Raw genomic sequence first — 19266 nt, 5'->3', positions numbered from 1 at the left:
GCAGATACATTTTTAAAAAAAATCATCAGTCATACCACGAATAAAACATTTTGTATTTGTTTTAGATTTTTGAAATGTGTCTCGGTCTTAAAGTGTTTTATTTGTTTAGAATAAAATAAATTAGGTAAAAACTTGATAAAATTAATTAATTTATGATCTTATTTAAGCGTTGACATTTTTTGTGGTTAGACCGATAGTGGTGGGAAAACACTAGTGAACGGTCGTTGGTTGGTGTATGAGCAATAGGTTTTACCCGTTTGGCCGTTTAGCGGGTCACGATATTTTACAATTTATTAGTATAACATTAACGAAAAGGAAACTGCTCTGCGTGGATTAAAGAATTTATTTTCAAGAAGATTTCAATACTTTTTATGAAGAAACATTAAATGACGATGTCTAAATGGATAAAGTTTATATTTTTATTTAGATAAAATATCAGTTAATTAATTTTTTTATCTAGATAAATCTTAACGCTGAATAAGGGTATATACGAGTAATCAAATAGGGCGCCCGGGAATTAGGCCATTATTAACCTTTTTTCAAAAAAATATACGGTAATTGGGCACTATTAAATTAATATGTCATTTATATATATATATATATATGTCATATATTGCTACAATACTTAACAGTGCATACGAAACTTTAATCGAAGCGACCGTGTGTCTTATCAAAATGTAATAAAATGATATAGAATTATCAAGGGCTGCCATAGTCTCATCAAATTAAATGGATGAAAATAGTTAAAAATGTAATTTATAAAGATTATAGAACGTCGCGATCGTTTAATTGATTGAAAACTATACGATCCACGTTTAGTAATATCATTGATTATAAATACTAGTATTTATAATCAATGGTAATATATACTGGTTCGATAATATACGTGTAAAATGGAATTATTGGAATTTATAACGATGGAAATGGGAAAAAAGTTATTAATTAATTATTAATTAATTAATTTTAAACCACGAGAGTCAATGTGGCAAAATTTGTTGACGATGTTTTTTATATTGTTATATTATTGGTATTATACTTTTTATATTATATTCAATTTATGAATCCTGCGTTATATAATTATTGTATTTTATGCATTATAAAAATAATTATTAGTTAATAAACGTTGTATATTCGTAAATTTTTATGCTGTTCATTTATGGCGCAATCTCCGGGTAGTAAAATATAAAAAAATATTTTATACAAAGCATATACATAAAATATGGCCCAATTACCGACCTCCCAAATACTTGAATAATGTCACTAAAAATTTCCTTCGATAATAATTATGAATTATTTATCACATTTAGTTATAGCATTTATGTAACCATATTTATTGTTTATTTTAAATGATCAAAATTATAAACACATTTATAATAGATAAGAAAAAAATATAAATATTGCCGAAATAAATAAATAATAATTATTTAATTTTTGAATTTTTGAGGATGAGTTGGTGTTTTCTTTCAAGCGTGGGGTAGTAAACGTATTGTTGGATGATTATTTCATCTCCACTTTATGATTATAGTATTTTGTGAACAAGGTTTAGTAGTCCATATTTTATGAAGTAAAGGTTATAATACAATAAGTTTAGTATAGTAATAATAGTTTTCATGAGTTAGCTGATGCAAAAATATCAAGTATGTCCACAATAATTGAAAATATCGAACGGAATGGTTTTACATGATTTATAGCTTTGTGCGGCTCTTGATGTATTTACTTGGTGGATATTAAGAATCAGGGTGTAAGTATTTTTTTAAAAATTGTTTGGATTGACAGTGTTTTGATGTTGGCTGGACTAGAATTATTTCGTACAACTAGTGATTATTTTTCTTTTGTATGCTAAGGAAATGAAAGGATTGGATACTTATACTATTGAACAGTAGGTACAAGTATAACATAGTGTTCGTATGAATATAATATACGTAAGTATCAATGAGAAAAAAAAATACGAAGTAACAGAGTAAAATCATCTGAATACTTTATTATAAATAATTATTAAATAGAAATTACAAAACTGTTAGTCATCTTAGTGTAATAAAATATTTTACCAATTTTGTATAATACAATTGGAAAATTATAATCAAAACACTTTGAAACTTAATTGATCATGTATATATTATTTTTGTTTTCTAATATAATAATACAACTTATTATTTATTTATTATAATTTTATAAACAAATCTTATTTCAAATAATGGGAAGTCAGAAGCAATATCAAAATATGATTATTGTGCGAACGTGTATGCATTATATGTCAATATAATTATATCATCCAATTAAAATCATAAAACGTAGTCACATCTTAATTAATATTTTGAAGCATTCGTCATTAATTGCCGTATACTATATTTATATAAATAATGCAGAATGCATTTTAGAAGTTGAAATTTACGACGGACTCACATTTTTTTCTTTTTTTAATATTCTACCAGTAAGATATGTAATATTTATTTAAACCATATGATTTAAAATAGCTATTATTCTAGAATACATACTTTCCTATAATCTGAAACTATTAAAATTATTAAAAGAAATATTTTTTCAATTCAATTTTCAATAAAATTTTAAGGTTGATACTTCTAAATGAAATATAATTTTATATAAAAAATAAACTCACTTTCAATGGGTAAATTGCTTCTGACCTGTGACTTATTCAAATGATAGTTAATTTTCAAGTTTTAAAATTAATGCTAATCTAATACACAAGTATAATTGTTTAAATTTTATTACACGTAAAATTTGCGAAAAAAATGTAAAATTTACTTTCTTAATACAACCATAGTAACAATAAGCTATGAAACTTTTTTAATGACGTGTACTAACTATTTTTCTAAATAATTTCGTACAATTTATGGAAAAAATATTTTATCACCCTTATTCAAAATTTGAATAGTCAAAATTTGATAATAATCTACGTACAATCAGTTTTTTTTTTTTTACAACATCGATCGATGAACAACTTAATATTATTATTAATAATAATTCTAATTATAATAATATTTAAACAAAATGTGATTATTATTGATATAATTATCATAAACTATTATTAAATTTATTGTAATTAATATACAAGGAAAAAATATATAAGCTAATTGCAATTTATTTGCATCTAAATCTACTTGATACCCGATACTCCGAACTGTATGAACGACCATGTCATGTTCATCAATATAAAAATCACTAAATCAACAAAACAGTAACAAACCGATAGATCGTCAAATAGCTTAAGATCTAATTGTGTGTATCTGGTGGCTGAAGGTTGTGAATACAATTTTTTAAATAATATGAATACAAAATATGGCGGACACAACGTTTGGATATGTGAGTATTATAATATAGCATAATGATATGGTTGAAAACAATTACAGAAGAGTCGGTGTGGAAGATTAAGGATCACACGTACAAACATACATTTACATACATACATACATACATACACACACACACACACACACACACACACACACACACATACTTGCGCGATAACGCACGCGCGAACATAAAACATAAAAAATAAAACATAATAAATATACGAATACATTATACAAAATTTGTGAGAATTTATTTATATGCATAAGAAAAAAAAATATACGGTTTTTAGAAGAAATCCAGTGGATTAAGCTTTTACCAATATTTAATATATCATAAAATATTTGATATATTTATACCTTAATCTATAAATATTAAAGGAACAAAACAGAAATGCACCTTTTAATATGTAATCCCTACGCATATTAACGAGTAATACGTACACAGATAAACTAAAAGTCTTATTCGTAGACACATTTAAACCTGGGCTCAGTATGATTTGAACCGTGCTGAGACCTGGCTTAAACGAATAGTTAAACATATTTATGAATAAAGACTGTGTATCCTTAAAATATAATGTAGGTAAAAAATACAATATTTCATAGCGTAGATATAATACAATCATATTTCGATTATATAACGTTACACTATGTATTTTTTATGTAGGTGTTTAGTTCGTAGTGTTTGTGAGAACGAGTCAAAGAATTACATCAAAGATTAAAAAACATTTGCTCAAGTATTTGTGGTAAGGTTCAGATATTTTAATAGTACTTTTTAGTTATATCTACGAAGATAAAAGCATATTCGTATTTATAAGTGATCATACTGTATACTAATATATAAATAAATAAAAGCTTATTCTGGAGTATTATTATATTTGTAAAGTACGACCGGTTTCGTATTAAAATTTCATCATCATGTAGATAAATACAAATTTATTAAAATTGCAACTGAATATGAAAAAATAAAATCGCAACTCCTATTTTATAATATATATTATCATATTTTGTTATATATAATTCTTATACTATTCAGTCGCAAATTGATTAATTTTGTATTTATTTGTATTAAATTATACTTGATGAATTTTTTATTCGAAACCAGTCATATTTCAAACATTTTATAATACTTCACGTTAAGCTTTTATTTATTTATATATTAATTTAACGTGTATCAATCAATTATTAATTTCTAATTTTTATTTTATTATTTTATTAATGAATATTAAATGTGTTTTATGTTAAACTGTTTCGGTTTTATTTTTTCCTAGGAAATGTAGGTCTTAAAATACTGTTTATAGTTAAAAATGTTTTTAATAAATATTATATGTATTATGTAAGTAGGTTAGTCATATATTTTTGGTTTGAACATATATTTATTTTGTATTGATAGGCTTAAAATCAAATTCAATTTTATGTTAGCATTATTTAATTACCCACGAAATAAACTAATTGTATTTTTTATTGATACAACGTGTAATATTTTTACAGAACTTATACAAGCACGTATAGTCTAAATAATTGTCCATACATAAAAAATGTTGTTAAAATTGCTTGAACGGTTTTAAAAAAATGAATGTAATCAAGTATAAGGGAAAGAAAAAACAATATTTCAAGACCAAATATAATATCTATTTTTACTTAAAATATAGACTTAATAGCTGTGAATAATACTCCAAGACATTTCATAGTTTTTATGAGACTTTAAATGTTATTTTTGTTAAGCTTGAGCTTATACTGGCCTCCATAGCGTGTTATTATGGCTAAGGATTATATATAAGACAAAAAAAAAAAAGAAAGACATCCAGGAGGGCATAAGCGTACTCAAGCGAACGTAAAAACTCGTACAAAATTGTTAGTACGTTTGAAAACGAACAAACAGAAATATATTACAAATACAAAGGACTACCTTAATTTGCAAATTAACTTACACACGTAATGAAACGTTTATTTGCATAACACTACTGTCTAAAAATATTACGTGGTCCCCGATTCTGCTGGCAATACAACATACGTGTTCTAACAACATTTTATAAAATATAAAATGAAAATGTTTTCGAACGCGATTGCAATAATAATGACAGTAATGGTCCCTTAAAACCATCATCATTATCGTGACAATAATGACTGAAAAAACAACAAACTAAAAAAACGCGTAACGTTTAAAAATTAAATTATAATTCAAAACCCATTTAAAATTAGATGATAATATTATTTAATTAATATCTAAGAAAACTACTACCCGAGTGCCGAAAAAGTACCGTAATATGATAAATGGTCTTCAGTCAGTCAACGTAGTAGTAGTTGCACTTAGATTTATGTTATTTTAAGACTTAAACCTAATCCCACTAATATATATATATTATATATTTAATTAATTAGCAACAAATTACAATCAAAATGATCTTTAGAATTTTTTTCCTCAAAACTAAATTGCCTATAAAATGACAAATTGAGGACAAAAATTCTCAAAAATACTCATCTAACTACTATTATATTTACACATAAGTACGTTACCATCGTTCTTGTGAGTTAATTTTATACATTAGTGACTACTGTATAAATAAATTAGTTTTAAGTTTACTTTTGTGTAGTTGATTATTTTTAGTATCTGGAAAATATCCGATTAATAATAAATAGCATAAACTTCATGAGCAGCTTTTAAATATCGTATTTTTTGATTAAACGTACATATGAACTTTAATCCAGAACTAGAAATTGTGTGAGTAGGGATTTATTTTTGTTTTTCGACCAACGGCGGTATTATAATGAAAGTATATGTCACGAAAAAAAAAAAAAATCCTAAAAAAGGTAAATGACACATTGCAGGAAGATTGTGTACAGAAAGGGTAACCAAGTGTCCCGCCGGGGTTGCGAAAGGAAATATTTTTAACGAGTTTTTTGAAACAGAATACAAAAAGTACAAATGTAAACAATACAAAATAACTATTTTCTTCTCCGTATTCGTTTTTTTATAGTACATGTAGGTTTTCACATGACTTTGACTTGGAGTCTCTGGCCCACACTTTGCTCAACAATCCCTTCACCCGGAGGCTGGTTGACGTTCGGGATCCTCGGTATTTTTTGAATGTGGGACCGCAGTTCGCTAAAGGTGACTTGGAGCGTTTGCGCATCGATGAGGACCTGGATACACCATGTTCCGGTGGTTGATCTAACTTCAATCGGATCTGCGTCAATATGCCTACGAGTAATTCATCTACGTTGTAGTTGATGATTACTGACGTTTCGATGAATTTACAGTCGTACCGTGTGGCCATTTGTTTACCAACTGAAAAACGACCAAAAAATGTAATAAATTAGTAAACGGGATATAACGATTTTTTTTTTTAATTATATAAAAAAACAAACCATAAGCTCAAAATTTTTGAATAGTTGGTTAAGGACAAATAAAACTAATGTATTTATATGTAAATTTAGATGTATTAATGATTTAGCATGATTTTATGCCTCCTAATCGAATAACAATATGAAATAATACAATTATAGTGAATATCATTGGGACTTGGTATTTATGCGGGCAAAATCATTTTTTGTTTTAATGTCTTACTGTTAAGAATTGAATAAAACTAATTTACGTAATTATTTATGTAACTGAAACTAACATGTTCAATTTTTAACAAATATAAAATTTGAATATGTTCTAAAATGCATGATTTCTACCATAAACAATAATATTTATCCACCACTCCAAATAATTAAAATAAAGTGTATTATTAATTAAACGTATTTTAATATTTTATATATTTAAAATAGAATCATAACTTTGATAAACAAATTGAAAATTTACAGTTTAAAATACAAATCTAATATAAGTATATAAAAATATAAACAATTTATGAAGGATAACTACAACAAGTAAACAGGTTTAACCAGTGGCGTAATTGAGAATGTTTCATGGGGGGGGGGGGGGATCAAAATAAATTTGTATGGCAAACTTGTGGGGGCAATGCTTGTGAAATTCAGTATAACAATTTAGTCTGATATTTTTTAATAAAAAAATATTAAAAAAAAAAAAACTAAATAAATAAAATAAATAAGTATAAAAATATAATATCTTCAACAATGCTTACTGCTTCTCTTAAATCATTTTTTCTTTTTGTAGCAACTTACACAATGGTAATCCAAAAGAAAAAACCAATTGGAAAAATATTTTATTATAAAATAAAATTAATTATATTTATTAATTACTATTTACTTGTATAACTTGTAAAGATACAATAAATTCTGAATCAATAGTTTTTAATAGTATATTAGCTTACGTTGCAGTGGAATCATTCCAATTAGGAATATTTTCTGTACCTATGATTCAACTACGAATGCAAATAGTTTAATGAAATCTGTTATCGTATCATAATAATGCACCCATCGTGTAGCCCACAATCTTTTTAAAATTTTAACCTTAGAATCCTCATTACTATTTTCAATGTTGGTTAAAAGAACATTTTGACAATTTGATGTAATAAAGAAAACATAGACATTTACGGATAAATATTTACAACCGGGTTTTTTTTTTTTTTAGTTTCGTAATCATTTATAAGTTTATATTTGAGCTATTTGTAGGTTTAAGACAATATACAGTCAACTTGCGATATAACGAATTTCAAGGGACCGAGCAAAAAGTACGTTATATCGAAATTCATTATATCAAAAGCATAAATCAACAAAATTTGTTTAAACGATATTTAAAAGAAAATTTAGATTTTATTAAATTTTTATAATAACATACCGACATATAATATTAGATTATTATTAAATATTTTATAAGATACATTCATACATTTTTGTTTATTACATACATACTTCTTTTTTTTTTTTTTAAAAAATCAGTTTTTTTTTGTGTGTGTGTATCTATTTGTGCTTATACGATTAATGGTGTTTTTCAAATTTAGAATATTACAAAATACACTGTCGTCAATATCATGTCTTTGTAAACAATTTAAGACGGCGCGGCGACCTAATTTTGCTACATTCGAGCTTACGGGGGCTCTTCGTCACCAGTTTTATTCAAAATCTCATCATTATTGAGAACTCCACAGGTAGCCAAATCTTTGTCAATAACAACAAATATTATGTTTATATTTAATTCAATTTACATTTAACAGACGTGTATCATATAAACGATACATGAACATCTTATCACATAATAATAGCCGAAACAAACTTGTAAGACGTGGTGTATCATTCTCCAAAATTGTAAAAATTCGTTACATTGTGTGAACTTTGACCAAAAAATCTTCGTTATATCGAGGGGACCAAAATATATTTAATTTTTCGTTATATCACGAGATATTCAAGGGTCTGACAGTTTTATTCGTTATATCGAGGTTTTCGTTATATCGAACTTATACCGCGAGTTGACTGTATAAATACAGCTCATGGGGGGGATCTACCCCCCATATCCCCCCCGTAATTACGCTCCTGGGTTTAACGGTTGTCAATGTCTTATGAACATTTTTTCTTCTTGAAATGCTTAGAATTATAGCAAAAAAATATTTATAAATGAGAATCATAAATTACAATTTTAAAATTAAATATAATACGATTATTATAATATAATATTTATTATATATGTATACAATTTTTCTTAATATTAAAATGTATAACATTATATTAAATGTTTATTTAAGTTTATGTTCATAATAGATGGATCAACAACTAATATAACATTTTTGGTAAATTTGTACTTTACCTCCTGAAGGTACGATATTAGGTCTTACAATATCGTTTTTGTTACCGACCAATATTACAGCTTTATTTCTGACTACGTCAGCTTTCCAAAGGGCCTGCAACCATTCTTCTGCTTGTTTGAAGCTGTCCCAATCATTTCTTGAGTAGATAATACAATATGCGTGCGGAGACTCTTCAAATACGTCGTTACAATCGGCTGGCTACAATAATATTATCACGTTCAGTAAATTATGATTTAATAGTATTTTATATAATTTTTTATACATATAATAAAAATAATTTGAAAATTTTTACAATATTTTTGTACATTTTGTTAAGAAAAACGTATTTAAATATTTATTTTGAAGAAATTAAATGGGTTAGTTGCATTTATTTGAAGCTAAAAATTTACATATTAGATTAATCACTGATGTAAATTAAATAATTAAGTTTATTATAAAACAAAAAACAATTTTTCAATTGAAATATGGAATATTTTTGATTCCCTTATAGAATATTATTTCAGAACTAATTTTGCTGTAAAAGATTGATTGAATAGAATAAATAATAAAATAAAATAAAATAATGATGATGAATAATTACAAGATTTTAATTAGTATTAAATAAAATATTGTTTGGTGGCAAAAATTAATTAAATTTTTTATTAATTAATAAACTACATTTAATTCATAAGATTTTTTTAATTTAATAATTTTTATTTGAAACAATTAACAGTTTTTATTGCTAAATTATAATTTTTGGATTCTCTTTTTAATAATACTTAATTAATTTCAGATCGTATGATTTAAAAATATAAATTTATTTGATTACTATAGGGAATTCACTGTCATCTAAAAATAGATTTTTGCGTAGGAATTTATCAATTTATAAATTTATAATCTTTAAAAAACTGTGATTTTATAAATATTGTAACTCGATAACATAAATATAAATAAAGAGTGCAGTTATATTAATTATGTTACGAATTATTTTGAAGCCAAGCATAAAAATACCCTCCCAAAGTAAATAATTTATTTAAGTAAATAGATGGCGCTACAAATATCACTTATTAAATGTTATTTTTATTTTTAACTTGCCAAAGTATTCGTCGATGTCTCTTTTATACTTCAAAAATATTTATTACGATACTAAACGAGCACTCAATATTTTATTGCAAGCAAATAAAAATTTTAACTATGCATTATGTCATAAATTTAATATTATAAAATTCACAAATTTTCCTTTTATTAAAAGAAAAATCTAAAATTTGAATTGACTATTTCATACTGTACTAAAAGGATACGTACCTACATTTAAAACAACAGGATTATTTTAGATTTTTTCTTAAAAAATATAAGTAGTTATTTTTTATTTCAACTTTTTTTTGGATTAACATTATTATAAATATTATTGTATTTTAATAATTTAGTTTGTGATAAAAGATTCTATGATATTATTTTTAAACAATGTATGTACTTTTCATAATCAAATAAAATTGTTTTTATTTTTTACTGCATTATTAAAATGAGTGTTTTAATTTATAATGTTATATTAATGAATATGAAGCAAAATTATGATAAATAGATTAAACAAATATGTTATAAGAATGTTCGTTGAAAAATGATAATATCTACAATTATAATATTACATATTTGTAATGTTCGCTTCTGCAAAAAATAAATGTATTCATTCATTTATATTTATAAAAAAAATTGTGAATTGAATAAGAAAAATTTGATTTACTATACATTCTTACCCATTGACCATTATAATAATATTATTATTATAATTATTACTTTATTATTGATATAAATTATCATTTATATGCACGAAATAAATAAATATTTTTGATGATTTGTATAGTTCTTCAAGTTTAACTTAATAAAATTACAATTTTAATTTATTATATATTCGTATAGTATTGAATTTGGATGCTAAGTTAATATAACTGATAGTTGAAAAACATCCATAAATTATTTCTTGTTATGAATTCCCTTTATTATTCAAAATGAAGAACACCGACTTTAAAACTTCCAAGTAATTATATTTCAGTCGCCATTTTGGTGGCTAAGCTAGTAAAATTGAATTAAAAGTTGAGTTTCTATTAATTTGGGATATAAAAATAAAGGAAGTATTAGATAAATCAAATAAAAAAAAATCTGAGTTGCATTGGAAAGAGTTGGAGCTATTTATTATTGTTGTGCAAAGAAAGTGAAATTAAATTAGTTTTGAGCATTAATTGTACAGTTATAGCTGTTTTGGTTTACTCATATATTATTTTAGTGTAGCATACGCATAATTTAAGAAGTGCCATACATATAATTATTATACTATTATTTATCAGGATGAAAGTGATATGATTTTGCTTTACAATTTTATTTGTTTTATGCTGAGTTGTAAAAATATTTATACATTTTTGTGCACAAATTCCTTGTATTGTTGTCAGACTAAGTTATACCCAAATAAGATAGGTAGACAATATTATAATTTTTATGTACAAATACATTATATTTATTTTTAAATTGATCATTGACTTTTTTTTTTTAATTTTTCAAAACTTACGAAGGAATACATTTTAGCTCTTTAAAAAATTGAAACACTTTTTTTTTCCGATTTATTTTTAAAGTAATTTGGCATTGCAAATGGGTGACTATAATTTATACCATGGGGATATTTTGATTCTTTAATAAGCTGTATTTCCTTTTAATTTTTAGTTGAAACTATAATCATAAGTTAAGAGGATTGTAAACTTATTATAAAATCTTTATTACTATTCATTTAACTAAATTGTAATTTAAAACGAAATATATAAATAAAAAATGTGAAAATTGTACTTAGGTATTTAAAATTATAATTTCTTGAATCAATTTTGTTTAAAACTATGTGTATTTTTATGAATGGAGTTTATAATGTACTTGTATTATTCAAAACATGTATCCAAATTTATCCGGGTAGGATAAAATACAGTTTACTATTGCGATTTGATGTTAGGCATCATTAATTGATAAGCTATAGATTTTATTGAAATAATTCTAGTGTTATAATTTTATTCCCTTCTGAGGTAACAAGGGCTTTTGTGTAAACTGCATTATCCGTGATATCAATCACGCGATGTGACTGCCTTTGACGTTACCACACATTTTTATTGAAATACGAGGGTACCCCTGGTGTTATTGATTTTCGAAATTGTAGCAACCTTTCTACTAAAGTAGTTTTTGAAGCTTTTATATTATATTTATAAAGAATACTTTATGCATAAACATTTAAGTTAATTAAAAATAGTTCATTTAACATACCCTTAAAATAATTGGTAGCATAAATGTTAATCCTATTTAAATCACTAGTTAGTTAGCTTTATTATTGTTAAGTATGTAAGGTGGCATATTATGTACAAGTATATGCGTGTATATTTATTTTCTATAATAATCTATATATTATTTTAAAACTGAATGACATAAAATATATTTAGAGTATACAAGTATTGTCGTGTAGGTTCTTCAATTATGGTAAAAGCGGATTCATTAAGGCCTTCTGATATTTGTCGTATAAAAATAACCAAGTAATATTTCACAATAACTTTATGTAATTTTATATATTTTTTCAACTTTATTATATTGTTATTTATCGTATTGCTTTTATTAATTCAATCATATATCTATTCATATTTTGTTAAATATATATATATATATATATATATAGTTAAAAGTAATAATATTTTGGTTGTTGTATTATACATTCTCATTTAATTACATTAACATATTTTGATCAATAAGATTTTAAAAGACGGCAAAAATTATTACAATTAAATAATAATTTTCATAGTAACTAACCTATTTGATTTGATTTTAATTTAAATGGATAATGTCCTCTTTCGATTAAATAATTAGATATTAATTCAAAGTTTGTTGACGTAAATGGGTCGATTTCGAGATCATTAAATCAATTGCGTCCAACATAAATAATACAGGAATAATAATAGTTATTTGATCACGAGGATGAAATTATTTTTTGATTTTGTTCGGTGTACAGAACTGTTGATGAAATATTGACTTAAAAAACCTGGGTAGCTGAAAGTTTATGCAAAAAGTATAAATCGAGTCGTAACCTTTGTTATTTTAGTATTTCGAGATTAAGGGAAATCGGTGGTCTTATGTAAGGTGAGTTAATATTTCTATGAATAATACATTTAAAAGATAAGAAAGGTAAGAATTCTTGTTAAATGTTTATTCATAATAGATTTTAAATGTTGTTATACAGACCAGATTATAATTGACCCATATTCCAAGCGTGAACTGAGGAATAATAAATACATATATTAGCTACTTTTGATAGAAAGAGCATGTGATTTTTGATTAGTAAAACGTAATATATATTTCTGATTGTCCGATTTTAATGCAAAACATGTAAAAGATGAATACCGGTTGGATTAGATTTTCTATGCAAATTTTAGACATCATGATCAAATACGATTTATTGAAATTAAAATGATTGCAATGGGTTACAAAGCATCGTATCGATTTCAAACAAATATTAACAAATGCATGTCTGATTGGCTACTAGAATAATTATATTAGTTTAATTTTATCAATAACATTTGAAATTGAAATTGAGAAGTGAGTACTATATATAATAAATACAATTAGTAGTAATGAATGAACTTGTGGCATACTGGGTTGGACAAATATTAACAGATCAATATTATTTATAATCTGTGAACGGTATGTAATGAAAAGTAAATAAAGAAAGAATTAGATTACAGATATTAGATATTCTTAATTTACGGGTTATAATTTGATATGATTTATTTTATCAAACGCTGTATGTATTATGTCTGGTTTGAGTGAATTTGTTTTACCATAAAAATGTAAGTGTGTTGAGAACTAAGTAAACTGGTAAATACATAGTATTCGAAAATAAATGATTGTAATTTGAAGCATAGGCGCAACTAGAGGAGGCTTGCGTGAGCTTAGCCCACCCAGTTTTATCCGTAGTCCATTCAGTTTCACTACAGAATAAAACATCAACTCTTGGTTTTTCTAAAAATATAATTTTTGGTGTGATTAAAAGATTTGAAACTTTAAGATCTGAAAATAAATTTAAGAAAATATGGGAACAAATAAAAATATTTGCTGAAGAAAATGACATATGGTTACAAACTCTATTAACTCGTGTATATATTTTGTGATTTTGATAATTTGTTTTATGTTTTTAACCGAAATAATATATTAAAAATATAGAATCAAAGCATTGCAGAAGAGAGTCAACTAATCTTCATGACTATGTATATACAGCTACCATGGCAGCAGAAAATGATTCATATTAGTCATTAGCAAATTATGTAGAAAATTATTGGAAAACTTCTACATAATTTGTTATTATGGACAGTGTTATTTCCAATCTTAAATATAGGTTTTCTGATGAAAGCTTGGCTATGGACAGTTCGGTTGTAGTTAATTTTGTAAATTAGATACAACCAATTCAATGAAGTTCATTGATCATTATAAGGTAATTTGGTAATATGTACATAAATACATTTTAATTGTATAAGAGTTTAATGATAACTAATTAATTAATTATAATAATTATAATTATAGGAATTACTATATATTTGAAAGTGTAGCTTAGAAGCAGAAATTAGAGTGGCATTTAATCTTTAAATAGTAAAAAAAAAAGATTTCAAAATAAATGATGTCAAAGAAGTCGAAAAACAAATATTTTCATACATTTCTAAACTTTTACAATTGGCTTTATATATTCCTATAAGTTCAGCTACCCGTGAAAGGTCATTCTCTTTAATGAGACGAATATAATATTGGCTTAGATCTTCCATGGCCCAAGATCGATTTACAAATTTATCTATTAACTTTGAAATAAACTATTAATGATTATATGTAAGGTCGTAAGGACTTCTAATTAATATAAATACAAATGTTAGTGTTGACAATCAATATTGGTGGTGTGGGGACGAAGCCCCCCACGGGTCGCTGGTATCATTAAAATTTAGCCCACCCAGAAGTTGAACTCTAGTTGCGCCTATGATTTGTATTGAGTTAGAGTCGAGTTTAAAATATATACTGAAATATATAATATTGCATATTACATTTATCTAACTGTGTAATTCTTTATATTTTGAATAATGTTCATACTCAATTTATTAAATATCCAAATTACCGTGAAATTATTAATGGTTATCGAATATACGTATTTTGATTAATTGCATTAAATAATTGAACTGATTTTACTGTGCTCTGTAAAATGCGCGTGTATACAACTTTTAGTACAAACAATGGAGCTTTCATTTTTATTGAGCCAAGCAGTTAATGAATCATTAAAATATTTTACTCTCCAATTATAAAGTTTTTGAATTTGAAAAACTGTTTTATTTATAACCCGTGAGGTAAATATATAGGTAAAATTATTAGATAGATATAAGGAGTAAATTAATATGAAATTTATAATTATAGAATATGCATCGATAGTAATCAAAATTATAATTTTAGAAGTGCGATCATGTTTTGGCATTTTATTTGTATTGTTCCAGATTTAAATAGGGTTTGAAATTTACGTTTTATTAAGATTTATTTTGGTTTTAACGTAATGATAATCAAATTTAAAACAGTTCAGTTCATCATCTGAGTAATAATTTTCATTCGTAATAACAAAAAATATGTATAAATTAGTATAAGTTATGTACAACTTACCGCACTTGATTTGTCTAAAAATATCAACTCCGATTCTTCTGCATCCAATAATACAGAGACTGACTTTTCTCCATCTTCGTCTGAAATAAATAAAAAAAAAAAAGAAATATGTTTATAAATTATTGAACGTATACACCAAGGATTTTTCACAATATTATAATCGGCTTTAAAATAATTCGCCAAAAATAGCATTTTAGAATCTATACTTTTTATGTTGTACTATTTTATTGAAGTCATCATTATTATAACCTGAACTTTTGCCTATCATCATACTAAATGATACTATTTATACTTAGTATATGATTGTTACACTCTTACTAAAAATATTTTATACTATTATAAAAAAATAATTTTACTTTTCAAAAATGAAAGATAAACAAGTAATGTGACAAAAGGATACCTTTGTTTGATATTTAATAGCATTTCTAATTATATCATACTACGGGGTTGTCTTAATTATTTAATGAGCTGACGACATATTGGACCGATGTATATTTCTGGTTATCTGTTGAGCGTACGAGTAGTTCATCTGTGTCTTCTAGTGATGGGAAAAATCCGGATTTGCTGAAGTTTGAAATCCGAAATCCAGATTTTACTGTAAACCCGGATTTCGGATGCTATAATCCGGATTTTGCATGGAATTCGAATTTTGGATTTGATTTGATTAGTATTCTTTCAAGAACTATTTATAGTAAATACAAAATAATTAAACATATTTAAAATTAAATGATATTTTGACCTAACGCAATTAAGAATCTCATATACAAGTATTTGTGTAATATTAAATATATGTCGGATATCATAAAATACATTTTAGTTATTATTAGTTGTATCTCCAAAAAAAATGGTACGTAAAATTTTAAATATTTACCAATTATTAAGATATTTTATTAAGACAACCATCATCTTGTCCGAGAATTAAAATAACAACTAAAAAGTGGTGTAATGAAAGTTATATGATTAGAATACAGAAATTTGCAATAATAAACCCAAATCCGGATTTGGCAGATTTTCGATGAATCTGGATTTTATTCCCATCACCAGTTGTTACTTCGTGAACTTGGTCGACGGACGGCGTTCTTGTGTTCACTCACCCCTTCCCACTCCTATCACTTGCACGCCGTATTGCACCGCCCATCATATCACCGGTTTATGAATATTTAAATTGAGGGTTTTTTTTTTTTTTTCAATAAAGTACTATTTAATTAAACTAAAACTAGTTGTCTTTTTCTTATGTGTTCCGCCTACAACGGACTCATAAAATTTTAACTATTTTCATTTAAAAAATCGTTAGTATTATAAAGTACGAGCAACGGTATCCTCAAAGACCATCCCACATGGTATCATACTATTGGTATGTGATCAAATGTTCCGAGGTATTGAAGCAACACAACGACTCAATAATTTATCTACATATGATTTCCGATTTAATTTATTTCAAAAAATATCACATCAACTTCATTGATTAAGGTGTAATTTTTAAAAAATTCTATAGTGGTCCGACCTTATGGTCTCGTCCAGAAGGTTAGTGACCCTACTTTTTTTATATCCTTATAAAGTGCCATGTAGATTACAACATGATCCATTGCGTTTAGTCACAGTTATATTTATTTATTATTTTCATTTTTCGAGCAGTTGTAACATTTTAGGTAAACGTTGTATTACTTGGTTTTTATTTTAATTTGAAGTGAAAAGATGTTTGAATATAATTTTTTTGTAAATAATATTTAAATTAAACTAATTAAAAATAAATATACTTAGTTCAGTAATTATAGCTTGGTATTTTTATTTACATAGATTACTAGCTTAAAATAATAGATCTACTTTTAAATTTTGGTCATAGGATTACAATAGATTTAAGTTATTAAGATATTGAAAATTAAATAAATTGAATAACCATTGTAACCGATCACTTCAAATATTTTTTATGATATTTTGCAAAAATCGTTTTTGTTAGAATATTTATTTAATATCAATGCATAATTTGGTGTTTGCCTTTTAAAGAGCATTTTCAATTGTTCGGTGTAAAGTTTTAAAATTTTAAGTATCGATCAATGTGAATAAAGAGTATACAGGATTGTATGTATTTTTTGTTGAATTATTAAGAATTATATCATAAAAAAAAAAAAAAAACAACTGGTGATTATTATTAACAAGAAAATGTTAAAATGAATATTCAATTAATTAATAAAAGTTATATTTATGGTTAGCACAGTTTCGTATGGACTACCTTCGAGTGTGGCTTTTTCGCTATATCCGTGCAACGATATGATTATTGCCATTTATCGAAATAATTATCTCAGACCTGCAACAATAGAAGCGACATCACACCCAAAGAAGACTTCTACTTTTCCCTTCACACAATTTTCACTGTCATTCGAAAAAAGTGAATATAAACTGTATAGACAATACTAACTAAAATAATATTACATTACTTAACTAACTATTTAAAAATCATCCATTGTCGTGTTCTAATACCAAGACAACATCGCATACGTTGTTGACCTTTGAACTCAGATCTACAGCTGTATTCTCTAACATAGATAAAAAGTCGCAGTCAAAATTAAAAACTAACAAATATTCTCTACCTTCCTCACAAACGTTCCCCTCTAACACCACTATCATTTTCACCTCAGCCACTATCAAGAAATGAAAATTTTTTATTTCTCCAAACCGCTTCTCATACTTGCATATACACCGTTATCTAACTTCCATACCAATAACATCCAATTTCATACAGTTTTCTTATTGTCCAACAATGTACCTGTTATGTATGCAGCGGAATTCTGCTCTCCTAAGCATAATATATCACCGAATCAATTTACTGAATTTCTATCCATAATAATTATATAGTCGGTGGCGACCTTAATGCTAAGCATATTTAATGGAGCTACCATGCATCTAACCCTAGAGATGACTCTCACCTTTAAACTGCCTCCCACTCTAATATTTCAATTTTCTTTCTACTTAACTTCACCTACTGACCCACATATCGTCATAAAATGCTTGATATTTTAGATATTTTTGTTGTCAAAATTCCAAATAGCCTTCACGCACAAACTAAAAACTTATTAGATCTGTGTTCAGACCACTCACCTGTTTGCTAACTGTAGTTTGTCAACCTCTTGATAAAACCAATTAATCAATGCTATATCAATATCGAACAGATTAGGAAAATTTGGTAACATCTTATCTGAGAAATCTGATTTAAAACTTTGTCTAAAAATAACCTCTATTAAATCATATTTTACCTACTGTCGATGTTGTAAAAGTGTATTACCAATTTGATGGAAAATAAAAAAAACCAGCTGTACCCGATTTTTGCCGTTTACTTCCCTACAACTGCCTATAAATCTTCAGTTTTCAATCCGAACGAATTAAAAATTGCTCATAATTTTCTCTTAGTATTAAAGAATAATAAAATAAGAATTATAAATATTATTAACTATAAAGATAATTAAGAATAAAATTTCCCTTTTAAATTTATCACCATCTGTTAGACAAAATGTTTGATTCCTCTTAATTACCACTCAATAGTTAAATATATACATAATTATGATATACCGAAT

At 25.5% G+C, this 19266-nt stretch overlaps 1 protein-coding gene across 1 annotated transcript in view; it reads right to left on the bottom strand.

The window, feature by feature from the left end:
• Positions 1-4578: 4578 nt before the first annotated feature.
• Positions 4579-19266, bottom strand: part of LOC112686948 — a gene marked incomplete at its 5' end in the record, with an annotated part of 190534 nt that continues 175846 nt past the window's right edge. The window contains 3 exons of the mRNA XM_025559448.1: positions 4579-6597; positions 9019-9217; positions 15698-15777. Coding sequence (XP_025415233.1) covers positions 6281-6597; positions 9019-9217; positions 15698-15777 — 596 coding nt within the window. The remainder of the gene's footprint in view (positions 6598-9018; positions 9218-15697; positions 15778-19266) is intronic.

The sequence above is a fragment of the Sipha flava genome, unplaced genomic scaffold (genome assembly GCF_003268045.1).
Source record: "Sipha flava isolate LNK unplaced genomic scaffold, YSA_version1 32_pilon_pilon, whole genome shotgun sequence".
NCBI lineage: Eukaryota > Metazoa > Arthropoda > Insecta > Hemiptera > Aphididae > Sipha > Sipha flava.
The sequence above is the reverse complement of the archived record's forward strand: the minus strand, read 5'-3'. Positions and strand labels throughout refer to the sequence as shown.